This window comes from Phoenix dactylifera, chromosome 6 (genome assembly GCF_051530095.1).
Source record: "Phoenix dactylifera cultivar Ajwa chromosome 6, Ajwa_hap1_PhDact_Kaust_v1.1, whole genome shotgun sequence".
NCBI lineage: Eukaryota > Viridiplantae > Streptophyta > Magnoliopsida > Arecales > Arecaceae > Phoenix > Phoenix dactylifera.
Genome location: NC_143195.1, coordinates 33473676 through 33497418, shown reverse-complemented (window position 1 = coordinate 33497418; position 23743 = coordinate 33473676). Strand labels below are relative to the sequence as shown.

At 39.4% G+C, this 23743-nt stretch overlaps 2 protein-coding genes across 3 annotated transcripts; one reads left to right on the top strand and one right to left on the bottom strand.

Annotated features, from left to right (window-relative positions):
- Nucleotides 1-1322: 1322 nt before the first annotated feature.
- On the top strand, nucleotides 1323-2534 carry LOC103712160 (uncharacterized). The gene has a single exon (XM_008798606.6). The coding sequence runs from the start codon at nucleotides 1609-1611 to the stop codon at nucleotides 2449-2451; it is 843 nt and encodes a 280-aa protein (XP_008796828.4). The 5' UTR covers nucleotides 1323-1608; the 3' UTR covers nucleotides 2452-2534.
- A 5536-nt stretch (nucleotides 2535-8070) lies between these two features.
- Nucleotides 8071-18683, bottom strand: LOC103712161 (adenine phosphoribosyltransferase 3-like). 2 transcript variants are annotated; one of them, XM_008798608.5, is made up of 6 exons: nucleotides 18129-18683; nucleotides 17863-17973; nucleotides 14820-14912; nucleotides 11826-11975; nucleotides 10786-10844; nucleotides 8071-8361 (listed from the first exon to the last, which is right to left on the bottom strand). In XM_008798608.5, exons 1-6 carry the CDS (start codon nucleotides 18214-18216, stop codon nucleotides 8308-8310), a joined length of 555 nt encoding a protein of 184 aa, XP_008796830.1. In that variant the 5' UTR covers nucleotides 18217-18683; the 3' UTR covers nucleotides 8071-8307. The 2 variants fall into 2 exon arrangements, with proteins under 2 accessions (XP_008796830.1, XP_038982500.2); XM_039126572.3 differs by lacking the exons at nucleotides 17863-17973; nucleotides 18129-18683 and adding an exon at nucleotides 17290-17654 and having other exon boundaries at nucleotides 8113-8361.
- Between the last annotated feature and the right edge of the window lie 5060 nt (nucleotides 18684-23743).

The following is a 23743-nucleotide window of genomic DNA, read 5'->3' as shown; positions in this document are numbered from 1 at the left end:
CCTCAACACATACTCGTTGCTTGGAAGCCCCCCACAACCAGGTCACACTGAAGCTAATTTTGATGAATTGGTTCGCCCAACAATGCTGGTGCTGGATTTTGTGATTAGAAACGAGGAGGGATGGCGGTGCTCACAGCTTTTACTCCAGTTTACATGAACTCGGTGCCATAGGTGAAGGGTACGACGGCTTGGCTTGGACTCAACGGTTGTAGGTTTGATTCATGCCAGCTACAATCACAAGATATGTCAATATAATTACTATTTCCGGTGCATTTCAATTTTGAATTTGAATTTCAAATATCAGCTATTAATAACAGACTTGATTCACGTAATCATGAGGTATGCTGGCATGATTACCATTTATGGTGCATTTTAATTTGAAATGCACTAGAAATGGTAATCATATTGGCATATCTTGTGATTCTAGTTGGCATGAATCAAATCTACTATCACTCCGAAGATAGTTATAGCACTCATACAGTGAAATGCACCAAAAATGGTAATCATGTTGGCATATCTTGTGACTTTAGCTGGCATGAATTAATTCTGCTATCACTCGGATGATGGTTATACACTTATACAGGAGGATGATATAATTCTGGAGGGTGACTCGATATCTTCGTTGAAGCGAGCTAGGTGGCAAATTACCTACCAAACAATGCTTGTTTGAGTCAGGTTGAGTCCTTTTGGATCGAAGGTTTCCACCAAAATCTAGTGCATCTTCTTCAAGCCGCTGCTATAAGGGTATCCTTCCTTCGATTATAAGGGTGTTTCACCCATTATAACAACAACAAAAAAAAATAATAGTAATAATAATAATCAAGTTACTGCAGTAGTACTAATACCAATAAAATTTTATGAATAACTTGTATATAATGAAATAAAAAATATGATATATAAAAAGTAATCAGCCATGTTGTGTAACAAAACCATATGGGATAAGTAGGTGCTCATCGGCTAACCATGTACTATTTACTCTACCAAAGAATGTTGTAATCAGTGCCATGATAATTGATGCAATCAAGTATGATATAGGTAAATATATACAACATACTCGACCTTAGAAGTTATTCATGCATGATCACCCAAGTCAAAACCATACAGGTAACAACAGATATGCCTCCAACGCAAACTGAACCCTGGACCACTAAATGGGCCTCATTTCCGAACCCGGTAACATGCCAAATGTTAGCTCGGTCCAAGCACGGACAAGAGGACTTAGCTCGGGCCAAGCACAGCCAAGAGGAGTTAGCTCGGTCCAAGCGCAAGCAAGAGGACATTTACACCAAAGTGCGCCCACTTGCTTTGCCATTGCACTGTACACCTACCCGAAGCTGTAAAACATTGCAGCAATGAATGAAAAAAGAAATCATCCCCGGATCCAGCGCATAAAAGCACCGCCAAAGCAAACAGCCAAATACCCACCTCCACCGCCACCGCCACCACGTCCTCCTCCTCCTCCGACTCCTCCTCAAAACCCCACACCTTCTCCAACCTCAAAACCGCACGCCCAAACATTGCCTCTTTCTTCCTGTAGGCCTTAATCCCTTTCTCTCGCTCACTCTTTGTCTTACTTGTTCTGGCTCCCTTTGTTCCTCGCCGCCGTTAATGGCGACGGGCTGGGTTAAATCCCTCCAGTGCAAATCCAACGCCCTGAAAGACGTCTATTCCCTGACGCCGTCAAAGAAGCCCCTCCTTCCGCTCTCCTGCGGCAGCTCCTCCCACGCCCTCAAAGACGTCGTCTTTCTCTTCCCTAAACACCCCTCCTCTGTTCCTAAAAAGCCCTCTCCAAAGACCACACCGCCACCCCAAACCAAACCCAGACCCAAACCCAAGCCCCCGCCGGGCCCGCCCTCGCCGGGGGGGGCGGGTCCGGCGCACTCACACCAGTTCCCGACCCTGACCGAGCTGCCGGCCGGCCACTCGTCCCGGCGGGTGGTGGAGATCATCTTCAGCTCGAGCTGGTCCGCCCGGGGCACGGCGTTCCCGGGCACGATCGAGATGCTCTTCCGGGTCCACAATCCGCCCCGGACCGTCGCCCGGTTCGAGGAGTACCGGGCCGCGGTGCGCGCCCGCTGCGCCGCCGCCCATTCCGAGGACGCCCGCTGCGCCGCCGACGGCAACGAGATGATGCGCTTCCACTGCGCCCCCAACTCGTCTGCCTCCGGCGACGCGATCTTCGACGGCGGGGTGGCGTGCTGCGAGGTGTGGTCGCCGGGGGGGAAGGCGGAGGGAGTCCGGACCTTCGCCGGGAGTGGCCGGGCCCACGAGAGCGGCGGCGGCAGGGCCGGGCGGAGGGCAATGCTGGTTTGCCGGGTCATCGCGGGCCGGGTCCGGGCTGCGTCGGACCCCGAGTCGGCCGGCGAGTCGGTGTCCCTTGGGAAAGGGGAGCTCGTTGTGTTCGATTCTCGGGCGGTGCTTCCTTGCTTCCTAATTATCTACAGGGTCTAATCTAACCCAGGATTAGGCCTCAATTAACAACGGAATTAATAATCTCTTTCTTAGCTGCGATCTACTGACCTGGTTTGGGTTTGTTGTGGTGGGTTGGGGGGGGGGGGGGGGGGGGGGGGGTGTAGAAAGGGATGGGGTTGACTTGGTAAGATGGTGAAAAAGTTTTCAATTTTATGGATACAGAAATCCAATTGCCTTCTGTTATTATTATGGCTTGAAGTTGTTTGTTTGTGCAATGAGGTAGGACGGTGGTTTCACGATGTTTGGTGCAAGCGATTGTTTGGTTTTGGTTCGTATTCTCCTGTTATGGGCTAAAGCATTTTAGCCTATCTTAATCTTGTCTTCTTTTTAGGATGATCGATGAGGTGTAATTCATAGGTTCTCTGGTTATAGAAGTTACTGTTGTAACTTGCATGATTCTTTCCTATTGGACCTTAACTTGTATGATTTGCTCCATTTATAAGCAACTAGAATCTTGTGTCGTGCTTTGTGAGTTGTGATAGAGGTACATGAAGCAGCGATATGGTCACAAATGCATACGTTTAGCTCGAGGAAAATTCAGGCCACACGTTCTTTATACGATGAACCACGAGTTTGCCCTGAGCAATGTATCTAGGGTTATAAATGCCATCTTCTTCTAATAAATAAGCTCCTTATATTCTTTTCTGATCTTTTTCATATATATCTGGTCTTCTAATCTGTGATTGATGGGATCCAAGTCTTATTGAATGAACCACATGCATGATATGTGTTGAGGTCTAGTTTGCTAACAATGGAATTATTCTCCAAGTATAAACTTAGCTTATTCACTAAAGTGCTTGACACATCTAGTTTAGGTCTTTTTTTTTTTTTTTGAGTCAATCTTGTCAGTATAAGAGCCCCCTGTTGTTCTAGGTTGGTTGTTTGTGTGACGTGGTGTGACAGGTATTTCTTTGTTGCTAACTATTGTTCTTTTTGGTCTATTTGTCTGGTGTGTTTGGAGCATGTTAACCTATATAGGTGAATAAGGACCGAGGACTAACTTTGCGTTCTAGCTAGAAGGAGAAATTACGCCCTACGTCTGGTGTACCAACACAGCAGTGCAGGCCAGTTATTTTTTGCCACATGTATTAGCTGGTCGCCCTAGTGTAAGAGAAAAAATGATGAAAGCTTTTGGCCCAGCGTCCTCTCTCCCGTAGAGAAAGAAACCCTAGGCGGTTTGCCCCCTCTTCCACCTTCTGCCGAGCGCTCTGCCCCTCTCTCCTACATTCCGGCCTATTGGAATAGACTCACTAGAAGAGTCCGAGTCTTCTGCGCAAGTGAAGAAAAAGCCCAGTCCCAAAAATTCGCAGCTGCTATAACAACTGTAAATTTGAATTCACTTGCGCAGAAGACTCGGACTCTTCTGGTGAGTCGGCCAAGCACTCCATCCCCCTCTCCCACCCTCAATAGAGTCTCCAACCCCCTCTCCCACCATTCATAAATAATCTCATGTGCTTTGCACATGCAGATACTAGTCTAGGTCATTTTAACTTAAAATTCATCTGAAGATTGCAGAGACATATATTTATATATATATTTTGATCTTACGGACCTCGGAAGTTGTGCTTACAGACACTTCAATTTCAGCACCTCTTAAAGAAGCTGGGGCAAAGTTTTCAGTGATTTAGAACTATTGAATTCTGGGCTGAGCTACATTTTAGCTTCTTTAATTATTTATATTTTTATTATAATTGAGGAAGGAAGTTTGATACTTTTCCTGATATGAGGTCAATGATCCAGCCTAACTTGTCCTGAATCCAGCTCTTACAACCAAACTGAGCTGTGAAAGAAACAGGGTCTTGTGTTCTCCAAATTGCATCCAGGACAGTGCCTTGAGATAGCGAGGAAAGAAGGGATCCAGGTTGGGGAATGTGATACAAATGATAAACCTAATATCCTTGTCTCCAACATTCAAAAACGAATGCTGCCAAGAAAAGTTCTAAAGGCGCGGACAAGCTTAACAGCACACAAAAATTCAATTAGCAGCCAAAATTTCCCATGGTGACGTCTCAGGCACCATGTGCCCTCGCTTCCACTTCACAGATGGCAGGACATTTTTAAGGCCACCAGGAAAGGCCAGAGCTTCGAGTACTATTAAAAATGGACAGTCTCTCTGAACAATGGATCAGAAATACAAAGAATTAACCTGTTGTCCATGTCAACCCAATGGTCTCCCACACAAATATGCTGAAAGCTTGCATGCCCAACTAGCTAAGTCTTTATATAACTTCATTTGACTGAATCTGCAATCCTTACACACTGGACAAACTACTTGCTTCTTCTAGTCTCCTAGCCACTAACATGAGAAGATAGATCAGGCCATGCAAAGGTTTATTTAATAAATCAGAGGGAAATCAGGGCACCCAATTAAGTTACAGACATACACCTGCAGTTACTACCGTTTATCTACATAGAGATTCTGATCATCAGCCACGTAATAGAAGTTTAACCATCATCCTTTTTCTCTGGTTGGTTTGACATGGTGGCAGTTGAATCTATAGTACATGTTCAGCACAATGTCTACATTGGTAGATACGCAGACAAATTTTCTACCGTCTCCCATTTCTGCCATAGGAATGATGAGTTCAGACTTGGAAAGGTCTCTTTACTCTTTTTATTTGATGCTAGTCTCTGACACATAATGTTACGAATTAAATGACCTGTTCAGGCTATTTAATGGCTAAGCATATGGTCCCACCAACCCAATTTTGCTCACTAATCGAACTGCCAAGATTGATATCATTTATTCCTGAATGCAAGTCCTGCGCCATTTATTTTGCGTCCATTTTAAGCTACGCTCGAGGGTTAGCTTAAATTTTCCACCATTTTGCTCATCAAAAAAGACTGGCCAAAATTTCCTAAAAGGCTAAAATCTGCTTTCCATTGTCATAATACCATCAAATGTTTCATATGAGATTGAGCATTTGCTAAGCCCTTCAGACCCAAGTCAAGCCCCTCTGCTCATGAGAGGACGAGCATTTGCCATTGTCATAGTAGCATCAGTTAAATTTGCATCCTCCAGATTATTTATGGCGACAAAATAGTTTGAAAGAGTCCTTGGACCAAAGTTAAGCCCTTCTACTTGCCATTGTCATAAGGCCATCAAAATTTTAATGTGAGAATGAACATTGGCTAGAGTTGATCCTGAGATTTCCAGAAAGTCTATGCTTTTTCTCCAATCGAAGGTTCTTCCGATTATTTGATCCAGTGCTATTCTCGACAGAGCACTTCTCATTTTAATCTCAAGGCCTTTTCGAATATCTCACTCCTTTATCTTTCAGACTTTGGATACACCCTTTCTTTTTCACAACAAAGAGGCAATAAATTGAATATTAAGCTAGCAGAGATCCAATATAACAAGATCAGCATGAAGTAAGTCGACTAAAGAGTCAGAAGGATCTTTCATCCAAAACATTATCTAGGAAATGCACGACCAACTCGTGTACCGAGTGATTAGACATTTAATACCGGTTAAATATTATTCAGCTAGTTCTCTATTATGAGTCTCTGATGTAATTGCCTGATGGTTCTTCACCCTTAGCGTACAGAACAACTCTGGACTTGAGTCCACAACACAATCTCCTCTGCTTCCTCAGACAACACCTCACCCCGCAATCTTCAAATCAGAAAAATTCACAATTTCGATGAGTTTAATTGTTGTATCAGAAGGTAGACAGTAGACAGTCCAAATCCATGCAAGCTCTATATGGGTACAATCCGTTGCACTTGTAAAAACAGTATAAATGCCCCGGCTTGATGCAAATCTTATGCTCGGTCACCCGAATATAATTTTTAGCTACATTTGTTTGTTTAGGGAATTATAGCTGCATGAATCCCAGTAAGAACAAGTACTCTGATTTCATCTTAGAAAGACCAGGCAAATGGTTTGCTTCCCTTTAGACACCAGAAGTCCTTTTCATTGCTTCTTGAAATAAAATAGCAGTCAAGCATAAACTTTACAGGTATCCACTACATTAAGCTCACTGTTTCATATTCCAATAATCTGAAAAATATATTTTCTTCAATTATCTTCTATATAATAGCCCTCCCATATTCTACAAAAAGAGAACAATCTTTGAAGCAAGTAGCAACTTTAAAGAGAAAAAATCACTAGGAGGTGCAATTTCCGGTCCTCCTTGAATCACAATCCTACGAGTCGTACCAACTTCCTCCTAATGGAGCGGCAAATAAAGCAGTGCAGCAAACGCTACTCATAATTCTTTGAGCGTCGCTATAGGCCCAGATTAGTTACATGGTTACTTCTTCTCCTATTTATATGGTTAGGAGCAAGGTTCACCATCTCGGTTCCAAACTCTATACCGATGCCACACTAGCACAATGTCGGTACGGTATAAGATTTTTTTAGATATACCGAGTGTCGGTACACCACGCGTATCGGAGAACAATACCGAGCTGGTATAGTGCACCTTGTACCATCTGATTCGGATCAATACGGCATACCATGGTTAGAAATGCATCACAAAAGGTGGTCCATCAAATTGAGAATCAGTTTGGTAATTTGTTTGGGCCTTGTATCTCTTCCCTAGTTCCTAAATTAGCTCGGCCTGTCTGTCATGCAGACCTCCAATCTTGTACCTGGCAAGATTGTGTTTGTCCAATCATAGCAAAATTGGCATGACCGAGAAGATGCACTGGCTCATCTCAGACATAATACAAAGCTCTGAGCTCTGAGATGAAGGGTACGGGCCCTGATTGTCCCTATAAAATGGGTAGCACCCATAAGAGCTTGGTGCCCACCGAATTGCGATCCAATATGGGAGAATTTATTAGGTAGATATGGGAGAATTTATTAGATCCATCGTAGATCTAGAATGATTTTTTTTATTATTTATATGTAATAGCAACACGATCTAAAATGATTTTATTATAGATTTATGGTGAACCTAATCCCCTTAATAATTTCTCCCAATATTGTTTGCCAGGTGAATTCCGGCAGACTAATGCTGAATCACAGAAAGAGGCGTAGAGGCATCAATGCTTTAATTCGCCGAGTGAGATCGTTGTCATAGCTCTCTTTTTTCATATTGTTTTGATGGTAAGAGGTGATGGTAAGTGGTCTGCTTCCAATCACCAAGTGGCCTGCCACTGTGGACCATAGTCTCTCTCTTTAGGTGAGAAAAAGGACCTCAGAATTAGTAATGGTGCATTAACAGTAAAAAGGCTACTCCTTTTTTGGATCGATAACTAGGTTTAATGGCAATCTGTTAAAGTTAGTCCACTTATAGCCTTTATAATATAGTTGATTTTGAAATAGACAACACAAATGAGAAGTAAAAAGGGTTGCTTATTAAAGAATTTTTTTCTATTATTCATTCCAAATATCGGAGAAGGTATATTATGTTCTCTCTTTTAACTTAAGAATTGAAAGTAAGATAAATTTATTTAAGATGGAAGTAACTTTAGCACTCTATAGATCAAGGCTGCATCCTATACGGCCTAAGGGTGTTTGGACTTAGTAATATAATAGAATAGATGGCAGAAAGAATGATTACCGCAAACAATTGCTTTAGTTCATTTCTCGTTCAATATCTAGATATATAAAAGTTACAATGCCTGAGTCTTTGCGGTGCTACAGTGTTTCTGTGATGAAAAATGCATTAAAAGGACATCACAACATAGTTGAATTTTCCAAAATAACAATGTAGTTTGATTGCATAAATCCAGTCTTGACATACAATGAGGAACATAAAAAAATAGAAAGCCTCGAAGGCAGTGAAATAATCAGAAAAGATGCCTGCATCCACAACACCTGGAATGAAACCCTCTAATGTACAGAATCGTGACTCTCATCAGCTGAACGAGAGACAAGTATCATCAGCGGGACTCCACAAGTATGTATAATGGCTTACCATTTAACCTTTCACGGCCCTGCACATATATTCAAGATTTCTATTATGTGCTCGACTGTGTTTCATGCTATTTCCTTCTTATTTGTAAGGAGACAAAGCATGGGAACCAAAATTCCAGACCAAAACATTTGAGAAACTAGTTTGGAAGATGAGGTGAATAATGAGCAACAGGTTAACTCAACAATATCAGCGCAAACAGAATAAGAGGAAAATTAGAACGGCATTAGTAGCATATTAGACAACCAATTTTAGAACACAGCGGTGGTTCATGGATTCCCATTGCTGTTCAATGCGTTCAACAATATCATGTCCATATAATGCTTTCCCCTGAATTACGTGTGTTTCAAGATGTTCTCCGGATACCATTAGAACGGTTGACATGCAGGAATGTGGGGAAGCTCCCCTCAGGCTACTGTTTCTGAAATCTATACATCGTTGCCTGCAGGCATATGCTGAGTGCAGCTTTAGGGCCATTACACTGATAAGAGAGTTCAGTCCAATATATTTGGAAAAATGACCTCATCCTAGACTATTTGATGCCCCAAAATATATTTGGACCATCCCCCTAATCCATGAGGAATGTAATGCAACAATAAGTTAATGCAGTCGAGGTCTAGATTCCTAGCCTATTTTAGAAATTTTCGTACTTTCCTATTTTTTGAAGAATTCAGCCTCCTTAACCAGAAGAGGAGTCAGACTTAGATTTGGCGAGACCAACGTCTCACTAGTACAAACAAAAGTCTTGCATCATAGTTCTGTATACTGATTTTTAAAAGTAAAAAGGATACAAAAAACTTGCTTTCTATGTCCTACAAATTTTGCTTTAAATAGATTTTCATTAGGATTTGAGTTGAGTGGACTGAACAAAGAGATTCCCTCTCTCTCAAATCGGATCACTTGAATGGATGGGAAGGATCAAGAAACAAGGTAAGTTGCCTGTTGATCTTCTCTATGTCCATTGATCTTTGTTTAGAATTAAATAAGACTGATGGAGAAACACAATATGCTAAAGTGTTGCAATAAAGAAGTTACAAGGAGACACAGCGTTAACCTAGAAACAAGGTTTACTGGACATAGAAAGCACAATTGAATTCACAAAAAGAACTAAATAGAAGCATGCATGAGTTTCAGTAAAGCAAACAGATGTTTAGATCAAAAGCATTTGCAATAGCAATGAAAAAAAATTATATATTGATCTCCATCTTCCAGATTTGGCAATGACATGTAAGGGCTAATCTTCAATGAGCTTTCTATAACAAAATCTTAGAATAGCTAATAGATGTTTACGAATGCTACAACAAATTCGTTTTTGGCTAAGCTAACCTGTGCATATTGGATCTAACTTCAAAGTAACATAATGTCTAACTCAACGGGCTCGTTTGGTTCGCAGGAAAACGAGGGGGGAAAGTGTGGTCAACGGGAAAGTAATGAAATGCCTCTTGTTTGGTTGGAGTTTTCAAAGGAGAGAGATGGGAAAGTGGTATTCCCATGGGAATATGATTCCCACATTTCATGGAAAAGTCTTTCCCATGAGAAACATGGGAAAGTTACTTTCCCATGAGGTGGGAATCACTCCTTTTTTATTTTTTCCCAAAAAGACCCTTCAGCATTAAAGAAGCATTAAAGAGGCATTAAAGACCTAATTTTTATTAAGGGCATAATAGGAATTATACATAACTTTCCTAGGAAAGTGGATAGTCAACCAAACATAAGCACTTTGGAAATTAGTCACTTTCCCATGGTTAACCAAACATGTCAAAAGTACTTTCCTAGGTATCCTCTTCCTAGGAATCTGATTTCCAGAAATCATATTCCTAGGAGGGAAAATACTTCCCGCGAACCAAACGAGCCCAACATATACTGGATCGACATGTGCAAGGAACACCATGAGCAAAGATATATCTTACCTCTGTCTTTTCCTATAATTTACAAGAATTTCTTTGTAAATGCTACTGTAAAAGAACAACGATCTTATCATAGGAGAAGGGAGCAAATGTTCTCAATATTCTGGAGTCAGATTCTTCCAAGATACCAGAAAGAAAAGAGTACTAAAATTAAGCACAACTTCAGAGAGACAAAACAAAGCAAATCGATAGAGGAAAAAGGTTGAATCCTGCTTGATGATGGGAAAATTTTAAACTTTAAGTTTTCATCCATAAAGCACATGCAAAGGATGATAAGTACAGAAGATGATGTGAGTTGAGTCATCTGATCTAAGTTGTATATGCATCCATGTGCACATCTGTATACCCAAAACAGATTAAGTAATTAGAGCCTATTACCCAAGAAACAAAAAATTAATTAAAGCGAAACAACATCCCAATCAAGAACTTGACGCTCAACACTTGAAAAGTGCAAATAAATAGCCTCAATAATAATGTAAGCATCAGAATCATTAAGCACACCAAGTGTAAGGAAAACAAGGATTACTTGTTGGATGTACCTTAAGCTCTGGAAGTTCAATCACACATGCACATTCAACCACTTCAGCCCCAGCACGCTCTGTAGGAACAATGAGCAAACAGATAATGGTGGTCTAACAAGGAAACATGAGCAGAAGTGAACTAATATAGTACAAAATAGTTCATAATGGGAAAAAGAAATGTTGCCAGGAATTATGCCTGCGGACTGAATATTTAAATAGTATCACAGTTTCGGAAGCATTAGCATTACAACTTGACAAAATAAAAACATGGAAATAGTTGTTTTTTTCTGATTGAAACTCAACATTGTTGAGCATAGCAAAGTTTTTGCCAAACACAACTTACAGGCTATGAGTCAGGTTCCTGAGATGGTTTGATACCATTAAGTTTTGTAGAAGATGTTCCTTCAATTAGTTTGATAAGGTGTATTCCCCTCCCCCGCTCCCTCTAGGAAACACAAAAAAGGATGAGATTGATCTGATAAGCATAGTTGTACCAGATTTGGACCAAGAATAACCTAGAACCTCTAAACAGATGCTGATTAGGAACATTATTACTGACTTAGATAAGACTGCACACTCTTCCTTCTATGAAAAATATGTTAAGTTCTGATTATCCTCCTCAAGAGAAATAAGGGAGAACAGGTAGCATCTTTGTAAACAATGACCCTCATCGACTTGAGTCTTTACTTCATGCTCTTGTAACCCAGATAAACCTATTAGTCTGTAAAGACTCTAGTAATGACAATTCTAGAATATATTACAAGCAAACTTCTAGTACTTAAAGTCAATTTCGTTGAACAAGACAAATTGTAAGTTTACAATATCAAAAAGGTTTATTAAATTCTTCCAAGTTTCTAATAGTTTTGATACCTGGTGAATTGTTACGCATCCTAACTCAAAGCTTAATGAGGTCTTTTGATTTGATCACAAACTTTAATTTATATGGTTGAAAAATATCACTAGCTCTATCTACTTTGCCAGCAATTGAAAGTGTTGCATGAACTACAATGCTATCACAGGATAATAACTCTAGGAATTCATGTTCCTATCACACATACCCAGTAATTTTATGGCAGCACAGAGAGTTCCCCCAGTTGCAATCAAATCATCAACTACTAGAGCACGATCTCCCGGTTGGACTGCACCAATGTGCATTTGAAGACAATCGGTTCCATATTCCAGGACATATTCCTCTGAGATGACTTCTCCTAAACATATATTATGAGAAAACCCAATTAAGATGATTATAATAGACTCCAGCCACAATCTTCAAAACACAAATCTAAGAATAACATAAGAATTGCAATAAAGAAACAAACTAAATTTGATCCGTAACAGTATTATGATGACTAGGTTCACAACAAAAAATAAAGAACAGCATTACAGTGACTAACGAAAAGCCCATATTCTGAACTATGAACCTCAAAAGATTTATTAAACAGTATGGGAAATTTAAAGATCCCGATGTTGGGGAATTCACCTCAAGACTACCAGGCAGCTAAGGCAACAATTCTTCATCATATTAAAATGTCAACTGGCAAGCAAACAAGTTAATTAGGATCATTGAGCACAATTGCTACACCTAATATCCTTTATGCTAATCTATCTTTAATTTCCTGCATTTACATTTTACCAAATTTCTTTTCCTACTTGCCAATAATGCCAGAAAATATTTCAACCTACAAATATTAGTTAATCAACAAACGGCGATGTCATAACTTTCCTTTGTTATAGAATGTTATGGAAGAATTTTATTGAACAATGATCGATATCCTATGGTCAAAAGTTAAACAATAAGTGACCAAACTATGTACAACGTGGTGTAGTTGTGATTGGGAATTGATGCATGAAAGATCATATGTCAAAGAAACACACTGAAGAAACAAAAGCAAGGGAGGAGAATTAAATTTACAAGCAAGAAACATCATTCAAGCCAAACATGAAGGCTACAGTGGTTTGATTGAACTGTACTACTCAAACTAGCTAATCTATTCAAGTAAACAATACAGTGAAACAATTATTCAATTTTCAAACTAAATATTGCAGAGGTAGCTCTAAGTGCTTCGAGACCACTTTCATTAAAACAATTAACAAAGTTTCAGTATGCAACGGTTGCTAGCAAATTTGACATCCAAGAAGTGATATGCCAACATCCTTCATAGAAACTCTAGCAAAAATTCAGAGATAGCAGTACAGACGGTTACTCCCTATCAATTCTAGCAACATTTCAAAAACACCTAATTTGGACTTGCTATCTACAACTTTTATGGATAGGTCAAGTTAAATTCTACCAGATTACAAAGAAAAGCACAACTAAGAAGCCATTTAGCAACCAATTTAAACTCATCATGTTCAAGCAATGAGGTCCGCAATCCCAAACAATTAATCCGACAACCAAGCAAGTCCTTCCGGAGGCTCCTCTTGGATATTTCACAAGCACAACATTTGCTAGTCACCTACTAGCATGGTACAACATGCCGATCTGTACTGGTGTGTGAGGACCCATGTGGGCATGTGTTCGGTCAATATCAGTTGTGTACTAAGGAGATCTTGGATAATTATATTAGAGCCAGGGATCCTAAATAACACCTTCAGATTAGCCTTTTTAGATGACGTTCTGGATCGTTACAAATAGTATCAAAGCCTATTCGGCTTATGGCTCATATGGACTAAGGGGTACTGCAGCACAGGCCCTTTAGTGGCTGATCATAGCCCGATCATGATGTTTGTTATTGGATTTGATTGGATAGTTAGCCTGGCAAAGATGTCAAGGCTTAAACATGGAGAATGTGCGAGGAAACATGCAAGCATGTATTTAGTCCCACATTGAGAGAGTGTGCTAAGATGTCATTGGTTAGCTTGATCTTACCTGTATGAAAACATACCATAAACTATATGCATGGATTCAAAAAAAAAAAAAAAACTATCGACATGGGATGGTATTACCAATACCATACTGATCTATTGCGAAACTAGCACCAAGACAAGTGGTAGGACACCAAAACAATTCGCACCAGCCATAACGGTATATCCTAGTGTATACCAATGATACTATAGAAAGTATATCGATTGATATCGATCGAGATTCGCCGACTTGGTACCGGACTCTGTATCAGTACCATCGTATTACTATGTCGGTACGCAGTATGGTATAGTAAACTTCGACGTACCGAGTATCAGCATGGTATGGTACCATGTACCAGTTCGGTGTCGGTGCGACACGGTACCAACCAGTACGACAAACCTTATTATCGATGGTTTTCATTTATTTTTATGCTATGGATTTTGGAACATATTGTCAATACCAGTAATGTACTAATACCATACTATTCAAACGAAAAAAGGATATGGGTTCAATATCTATATTTAAAACCATGATAATATAGTGTGATTTCTAAAGCTCCTGTTATGTTTATTATTTGTCTTTGTTGAATGGAAATTTAGTTTTGCTGTTATATCAGACCTTAACATCCACCCTCACATATGGCATGGACCAAACACATGAAGGCATGAACCAGCCAAGAATGACTCTCTAACAAACTGAGAGCAAGCCAAGACAAGAGACTCAAAATAATGTATGGGTGGTATGAAGAAAAAAATTGGCCTAAGTAGGGATTTAACATATGACATTTTGGTTTTGATACCATGTTAACTAACCAACTGACCTTTTAAGCTATCAAAGAAGGAGCCAATAATGTATACAAGCCTTAACATTTGGGATTTTATATGGTCGCAACTAATTAAAATATGAAAATGTTAAACTGAATGTCCAGCCAAATTGTCAACTCATGGTAGGTCCAACTTTATTTTAAGTGCAGCCCAAACGCACCAACTCATGCAGCCATTGCATCTTAGCACATTACCACATCATGAGACTACACTTGTCAGTACCTCAAAATATTGGAATATTCAAAATGCTAGCCAGTGTACAATGCTTCTTGGATATGTCTATACTAATTGGCTCCTCAATGAACACATGCAATTTTCTATGCCATCCATTAGTGCAACAATACAATTTGAATGAACCTATCATGATAGGATAATTGAAATACCTGGTAATTTTCTTGGTTTTCTCAATGGGACAAATTTTGCACCAATTGCTAGAGCAATAGGAGGACCAAATATAAAACCTCTAGCCTCAATTCCTGTCAAAAACAGAAATATTATCATGTAAATAAAGTTAATATCAGTCAAGTGACTAGGCTATAATTGTACAAATGCACAAGACAACAACTTGATACATAAAGAATAAAATGAGGTGGCTTGCAAGAGTCTATATTCAATATGACATAGCAATAAGACAAATATAGCCCTAATGAAAGCTCGTTATCACAACTTGCAGAATTTTTTGCACCTAGACCTCTTCCATTTCATTCAATGCCTTTTATGTAGTTAAATTTAGGCCATGTATATCCACTTGTTTCTCTCCAAAATTGACATTAAATCACACAAAAAAAAGTAAGCAAGCAAAGAAAAAACAGTGATATCGATAACTATAAATCTTTCCAAATAATCCTCTAATTACCATCATAAAAAAGAACGCAAATGTGAGACCTACAAGCTCTATACAGTTACACCCCATATAATGGAAAACCTCAATATAGTTTGTACCTAGACTCTAACTGACCTGAAAATTTAATACGAAGAATCAAAACCAACTCCAGAATGTGGGCATACAATAATATCACCAAATTGCAGTCTTAATAACCATCAAAGCGAAAGGGGCATAATGACTCTAAAACAACCAAAAAAAAGGCTATCAGGATCCCCCAAGCAACCAAACAAACCTCTATGAGTCTCATCAGTGCAACTTAATCTCTCTCCACACTAATTCGCATGTACCAGCCCCATCCACCTGTATCCATCTAATCGGGGAAAAAAATTACAACAGTAACATATTACCTATACTTGGACTTATGGAATGTCTATGCAAAATCTGACTAATTAAATAAAGAAAGTTGAGAACGAGGAAACATTTGGACAACACGAGGAAAATACTAAAAGGGAATATGACATGTAGGAATGAAGTTGCAAGAAGTGCCTGCTGATCAGCTAGACAAAGGAATCAGAACTTGCCTGACTTTCTACCTTTGTTTGAAAAGCTCAAGAATTTTGCAAGTCTAGCAACATGTTAAATGGGGACCGCTGTGCACTATGCCATTTAAGCTTGCTTTTTGGTCATCAAAAGAATCACATAGTGGACAACTTTTTATTGGTCATTAGAATGTCTATAGCAAACAGATGAAGATTATAATGGTCTCAATAGATATCGCATAATTTTGGCATGATGCTTGAGAACATATAAACAATCAAAGCCCGCTACAACAATATTAGCATGAAAAGCTTTGGTGCAAAAGAATTAGCAAGAGACTCAAACTCGTTTAGGCCTTCTAACAGGAATCATGGGTATTAACGCCATGTGAGCCCAGACTCAGTAGCCACAGATTCTCTGCTGGCTGATCGAGCTTAGATTCTGCTCCTTGGAGACTGCATTCATAGCAAATTTAGACAGGTCCCACAAGCATGGCATGGGCTAACTTGTTAATATCCCAAACTAATGCAGAAAGAATAAAGTTACGTACTGTCTAAACTTACAGAAATTAAAGGCGCATGTTACTATAAGCTAATGCAAGTCCCAAACAGACTCATGCGCAAACAATATTTAATATACCTTCACTTTACTCGTTGACCTTGCAGACTAGCTGGTACAAGTATGTTAACTTGGTGGACCTAAGATATTGGTTTTCAAGGACAGCACCTAGAAGACGAGTACTATACATGTAATTGTCGAACAGTAAAAGCATGGGACCAAGAATATTAAAGCATAGGAAGAAAAGGTATAGCTGGTCACCTTTAGCCATAGGACGAAGTGGAAGACAACAAAATATTTGATGCTGCCACAGTTACCCCAAGATATTGGGTGTACAGAAAAACATTATTAGGTCACAGATCTTATACCAGTGGCAGCTAACTGATGCCCAAGTTATCGACAAATTGTGTTCGAATGAAGAGTAAAATAAGTGATTCGTATTGCTGCGAACATTCACAAAGAATCATACTCATACTAGTATCATTCCTCCTCCCAGTTGTATTGGTAATCCTTTAAGTAAAGACTATCAGCTTAAAGCCATAGCTTTCTGATAGCATATGACACTGAAAATACCTTCAGCCAGCACCTTAGTCTAGTTTCTGTGGATGGACTTAATATATTGCGTACACTTCAAGTAGAAAAAGACAGTCAATGACCTATATGAACATATTAATTTCTACACCCATTTGAAATGACAAATAGCCCTGGCAGATATGGTGCATCTAAAAATCATCAAGCCAGAAGAACCAGCAGCATGAAATACCAACCGTTAGTGATGACAAGTATAACGGCAAATAAACAAGCACCAAAATTTTATCAAACTAGGGGCAGCCTACGTCACTCTTTTCATCTCCACTGCCTCTGGTTTCGGATGCTACAAATATACCAAGGGACCGTAAATGGGTGATTCAACACTCGGATCGCAATCGTACCTACCAAATCCAAGCAGGTAAGGAAAAGAACAGGCAACAGAAAAATAGAATATGGAGATCCATCAAACAGCAGCGAAGCTTTCAGAAATTCACGTCGGAGTAGGGGACCAGGGAGCAATGTCAGCGTCGAGACCACCGTCTCCACAAAAACAGAATCGAAATGGAAGCCACAAGCGAGCAGTCCACAATTCACGGCTGGTCCATCATAGCATGGCCACTGAGATGGCTTCGCAGTCAAACCAGGCACCCTACCACTGCCAAAAAGGTTCTCGATGCTCCGAAAAAGGCAGCCCAGCATTTCTCCAATGGAGACGATGGAAATTTGGGAGCTCTCTCTTCGTCAATCTACCTCCCTCCCATGGAAAAATAGAAAGAAAGATAGAAAACGGTCCCACAACCGACATTTTAACGACAACGACAGGCAACAAGCATCGATGGGGAAAAAGAAGAAGAGATAGGAAACCAATGCACCATATAAAGAGGGGAAGGCAGAAAAAAAAATGAATGAAAGAACGAAAGATAGAAAAATCACATCTTGAAAAAAAAGATGGTGAAGGAAATCAAGAAATCTACCAGCAACGACGGTGATATCCTTCCCGGTGTAGCGCTCCACGAACAAATCCACCGTGTTCTTAAACGCTTTGGGATCCAGAAGCAGAGTGGTGATGTCTTGAAACATAATCCCTGCCACACCCATCCATCAGTCGCACCAAAGTTTCCAAAAAGCTCCAAACTTTGAGACCAAGATTCGATTTTTATGACAAAATAGAATAACAGAACGGGAAAAAAAAAGAGGGAGAGGAATCGACGCAGAGGGTAGAAAAAGGGGAGGGCGGGACCTGGCTTGGGGAAGTTGGGGACGACGCGGATGGTAGAAGCTATGCCTTCGATGCGCGGGTCCTGTTCCTTGTCCTTGCAACCCGACATTGTTCCAAGTGGACTGAAAGGCAGAACCTTGGAGCTCCGAGACCTCTCTCTCTGTTTCTATCTCTCTCAGGTCGAACAGAGAGAGAGACAGAAAGAGAAAAAAAGGGTAGAAGAAAAGAGTAGGCACGGGAGGAGGAGAGGGTTAGGGAAGTGAGGAAGAAAGGAAGGGGAATGGGGGGTGAGAGGTATATAAAGGGAAGAAGAAGAGTGGGCAAGGAGTTCAGGTGAGGAGAGGAGAGGAGAGGAGGGTAGGAAGGCGCTCTGCACGAGAAAAGCAGAGGAGTTAAAGGCGAGCGAGAGGGGGGTGGGAGGGGAATCGCCTCGAGAAGTAGCCGTGGCTTTGGCCTTCTTCACCCGGCCGGCCTGGCGGTAAACTAAAGGGTATCACGAGGGAGATCCTCTCTCTCTCTCTCTCTCCCATCTTTCTTCATCTCTCTCTCTCTCTCTCTCTCTATCTTACCGTTTTTAACTTTTGCAAAAGGGGAGGAAGAGTACTTATATTTTATTAAATTTCTCCGACCGGTTTGGTCTTTTGGACCGGGAGCCAGATTGTCCCGGAAATAATTCGGCCCGCAAAGATGTTAATTTCACAAGCCCACAATGGAGGGTACGGGTAGTAACACTTCAGCATTTAAGGCAATAGTTGGAACATTGAGATCCGTGTTGGATTATGATTCATGTTCTGGTGATTGAGACATCATTTTTTCCGGCTCGCCTTTTGAAGTCTCCCTGTGCAGTGAGTGAGTTGGTTGACAGGATTATTTTTCAAATTTTGAACAGGGTGTCATTATAAGTCTAGAATATTCGCTTTATACGAGGATCCCTACTAAGTGATTTTTTTTTTTTTTTTTTTTTTGCAGACTTCAAGGGACGCTTGGAGGAGTTTTTGAAGGGCAAAAGTACTTTCTCGTTGTCTAAAAATATTTTTAAATAAAATAAAAATATTTAGTAAAAATTTTAAGAAACTATTTTAGCTTTTTGAAAAAACTAAAATTAGCTTTTTGAAAGAAGCTACATTTTGAAACTTTTCAAAAAAACACTTTTAGACTCAATCGGAAAACTATTTTTTGAACCAAAATATTCGTAATAAAACATAACAATTATACAAAATGTCCCTTTAATAATTGTTTAACCAATTTTATCAAAAAAATTTGTTATATTATAAAAAAATAATTTATGCTAATAATTATAATATTTTATATCTTTATTATTGTATTATACAATAAATATAATATTATATTACATTATATCATAATATATTGATATATTATGTTAAATAATTTAAAATTGTAATAAATTATTATGCTATAGTATACAATATTATATTACTAAATAATAATAATAATATATTACATTAATATTATACTATATCATATATTTATGTATTAATATATATTATATTTTATTATGCTCTTTTGTATAATTCTATGCAGCGTCCTTTATGGTCATTTTGTCATACCAAAAGTACTTTCTCAGTTTGTTTACTAAACGCATGTTAAAGTGGCACAACACTTTAGAAATGCAGTTACCAAACAACAAACAGCTTTTTATAAAAACTCTATTTCAGAAAGCTCTACTTTCATAAGCTTTACTTTCAAAAACTCTACTGCCAGCGGCTCTTCCAAATGAAGCTTAAGTCACTAGAATATTTTTAGTTTTTATAACTATATGAACAATCAATTTGTTCGGACAAATCATGAATGATTAGTCCCTACATAGTTTATAAGGATTATTAGAGTGAACTGAAAACCATATTTCATTAGTAACTAATTTAGTTTATGATGCTAAACATTGATCGCTTGAATCACTTGGCCACTTTTGGAGCCCTTGCATAATAGGAAACCATTGCTTTTCATTCTTTGCAAGCCCGTGTAATTATTTATCGGTTCTTTTTTTTCTTATATTTTATTAACCAATTCTAGATGGTGCATGAGGATGAGAGTACTAATATTTATCCTTATGATTTACAATTTATAATGAAGCGAACCAAATAAAATTAGCTTTGAAGCAAAAAAAAAAAAATACTCCTAGTGCAACTAAGTTTTTCTAGCCTGCTAAGTATGCATAAGATGAAAAGAGATGCTAGATCTTCATTTATAGTATAGCCATTCAACAAATAATGTGTGTCACAGAAAGTTCTCCATGGTGATTAAATTTATTGTTTCTCTCTACCTAGGCATAATTCCCTTGATTTAAGAGATGTAACCAGAAGCTCTATATGTCACTCAATCACTTATGTTACAAATCTTATATTTCAAGCATATATGTTGCATGGACAAAAGAGTAGACGGTATATGATGCTCAATAAACTATTCCATAATGTGCTATATGTGAGTTATACAAGCATACATGCCATAGATACATGCATATATATATATATATAGAGAGAGAGAGAGAGAGAGAGACTTGACTATACTTGAGTGGATCTTCACTCAAATCTTTTCGGGTTGATATTAGAAAATGGAAGCCTCATATTGATAACTCAAGCCATTAGATATGATCTACTACATTTAAACTTATTACACGTAAAAAATTATTTGATTTTGAGGCCTCTAGCTTCTACATCAAATGGTCAAAAAAAATATATATTATTTCATGTTATTTAGGTTGTCTATTTTTTTTGATGCTTGATGCATAGGTTAGGAGCATGCAAACAATATCCAAGAGTTCGGATCGGATCATCGATGTGGGATCCTCATCATCCAAAATAGATCTAACCGAATCTATGTGGAGATCCATTCAATCATAGCTAACTCTATCTTTGTATATACCACACCATTGCATAGACATATCATACAACATAGATATACATATATTTATAGATGCATACATACACATACCCAGGTACACATACATAAATACATACCTACACATGCCCACATACACTATACATAAATACATACATGTACATTACCCACATACACCCATCATTCAGCACGGATATCTATGCGCCTAGCATGTCATGTGTTGCGGTGCACAATGTGGCGCTTGCAGTGGATAATGAAAAGGTGTTAAATAAACACTGACGGAGAAAAAAAAAAAAACAGGGGAAAGGTCATTGTCTTTTTCTCCTTCTCAGTTTCAACTTCGTAATCCCGGGTACAGCTCGAAGATCCTCCTCACGTCATCCTCCAGCAAGAACAGGACCGAATCCTCCAACAGAACCCCTGATCCGCTGCCGGGCGCCTCCGCATACGAACCCAACGGCCCAGCCCAAATCAGCACATGACACGTACCCCCGGTTGCTGCATGGGGCCCAGACTGAGCAAAACGAAATCTGGAATCATGGGCCCGTAACAAAGAAAGGCATGTGTCGGCCATTGATTCTCCGGATTTCCCTCTGTTGCTAATGGTGGCCCAGCGCTTCGCAACCGCGTTGGTCCATCGACCAACCTTCTAGCGGGCCCCACGTCCGGCTCGGCCCGAGCTCATGGTCTGGACCGGGCCGATTCGGGTCGGAACCCAACGCACTTTTTGGATCGTATTATAATTTATAGGTGCAGCGGGGTTTAGGAATGAAGGGTATATAATAACATGTACCGCCAGGCTTCATAAAAAACAAGAATAGGAGATTCTTGCCCCATAAAATCTAATTCACTAGATTTTTCCCCTAACTATTGTTTAAGGTGGCGGTTAGTGAGTTCTTTCCTTTAATGTGTTTTGTCCTTTTGGCCTACTAATTATTCTCCAGCAACTAACACTATATAATTCTAACCATGATTAAAAGGAAGACAAATGGGTAGGATGACTCACTGGCTCTGTGCTCTAAAAGCTAAACACACGCGTACTGTCTTAGACTAAACAAACATTACTCACTATAGGAACATTTCAGCAAGCTGTCGCCCTGTTCGCAAAAAATTATTTCAAGAAGCTGAAACTTTTCCTTCACTATTTTTAGCATATTCCATGGTGCAACTAATAAGAATTGTAAAGAAAGCAAACCTTTTGATCGCGATAAAAAGGCTTCCTTTTAGTTGAAGAAAGGTGTGGGTGATGCAATTTTTCTTTCTTTCTTTTCTTGATCCAGTCTCGAGATGTCGTTCCATGCATTAATAATTTTAAAAAGGAATAAAAGGGGTGTCGATGGCCAAAAAACCTTGCATCCATTTTTCTTTGACCATAGCTTCTCGTACCCTGTCAAGGAGATAAACAATAAGTTCTCACAAGGCAAACAAGCATATAATTAATTCATGACTGTTAAACTTCTGCAAGGGTTCAGAGCATCTTCAAATTATATCTTTTATACTCTAATACTGATGTGAAATTGCTACTCAAATCTCTTACAAAGATTTGGAGAGCCCAGCTACAACTGACTTAGTTTACTCCACCATGTCAAGCATCTTTAGAGAAGCATGCACAAAAATATCGGAAGTCTTAGCTTGATGATTAGATTAAAGACCTCTCAACTAATGAAATTAATTAATTTTTATTGCCCCTTGGTGATGTTTGAAGCACATCAATTTTTTCCCTTCATAAGCTCAAAATACACGTCACTACAACTACCCCATGGCTACATCCTTAACAATGGATCTAAGTAGTTGCTTTGATACATTGTACTCGGAGTCGCTGACCTTCTATAGTGTTTGTTACACGTGTATCAGTTCTAGAGGAGTAATGTATTTTCTAAAATTTTAAGAAGAGATGGAAGAAGAAGAAGTAATGGAAGAAGCAAGATAATCCCAACTCTGAGACAAGGCACGAGTCATGGGATCTTTAATTTACGCATTTATATGGACAACTGGACCGGCCATGCCCACCAAAACATTTATAAACTCCTAATTTAAAAAAGAGATTTGACTTAGGTTCATCCTCAGCATTTTACTTCACCCGTGTAGCAGCCCCTACTAGGTCCCCCTTCCACCAGAAAATGTTCGATGCAGGTAGAAATTTTTGCTCATACCCTTCTTGATCCGTGAGTAACTCAACGTGTGAATACGTCGCTTCAGCGCCATCTCAGTGCCAGCCGGACCAGTAGCGTTCCCACCAAGCGTGTCGAGGTAGAGAGCATACGGTTCCCAATATTTAATCGACGCCCGCATGCTTCGAACTTGGACCGTGCTGGTAGAAGCAAAACTTCATTCCAACTGTGCTACCACGTTGGTGGCATCCTCGGCATTTTTAAAAAATTCTGAGAAACAAAAGGCAGAATGCCTTCCCTTCTTCCTCTCCTTTTCCTTTAGAACGGGAATAATCGTTCTCTAAATTTTCAAGCAGATTGGAAACCAAGACACAGCGAGTGGTGATGAAATATTCTTTTAGCAACGTCACGCTTCCGAATGCTTTGACCCATCGCGAACTGATCATTATCAGTATTAGGTAAGCTTCCCTTCACGACGTCTCTGTCTCTCTCTCATCGAACCTGTTCTCGTATGACTCAAATCAGCCAATTCAATCATATCAGTGGTATTTGAGCAAGTGTCTTACGCTAATGACATCGCAGGACTAATAAAGTAGACAGTTATGTGGCTACTAGAGTTAGTAGTCATTTGCCATCATTTAGATCTAAATCAAAGATATCTCACTTGAA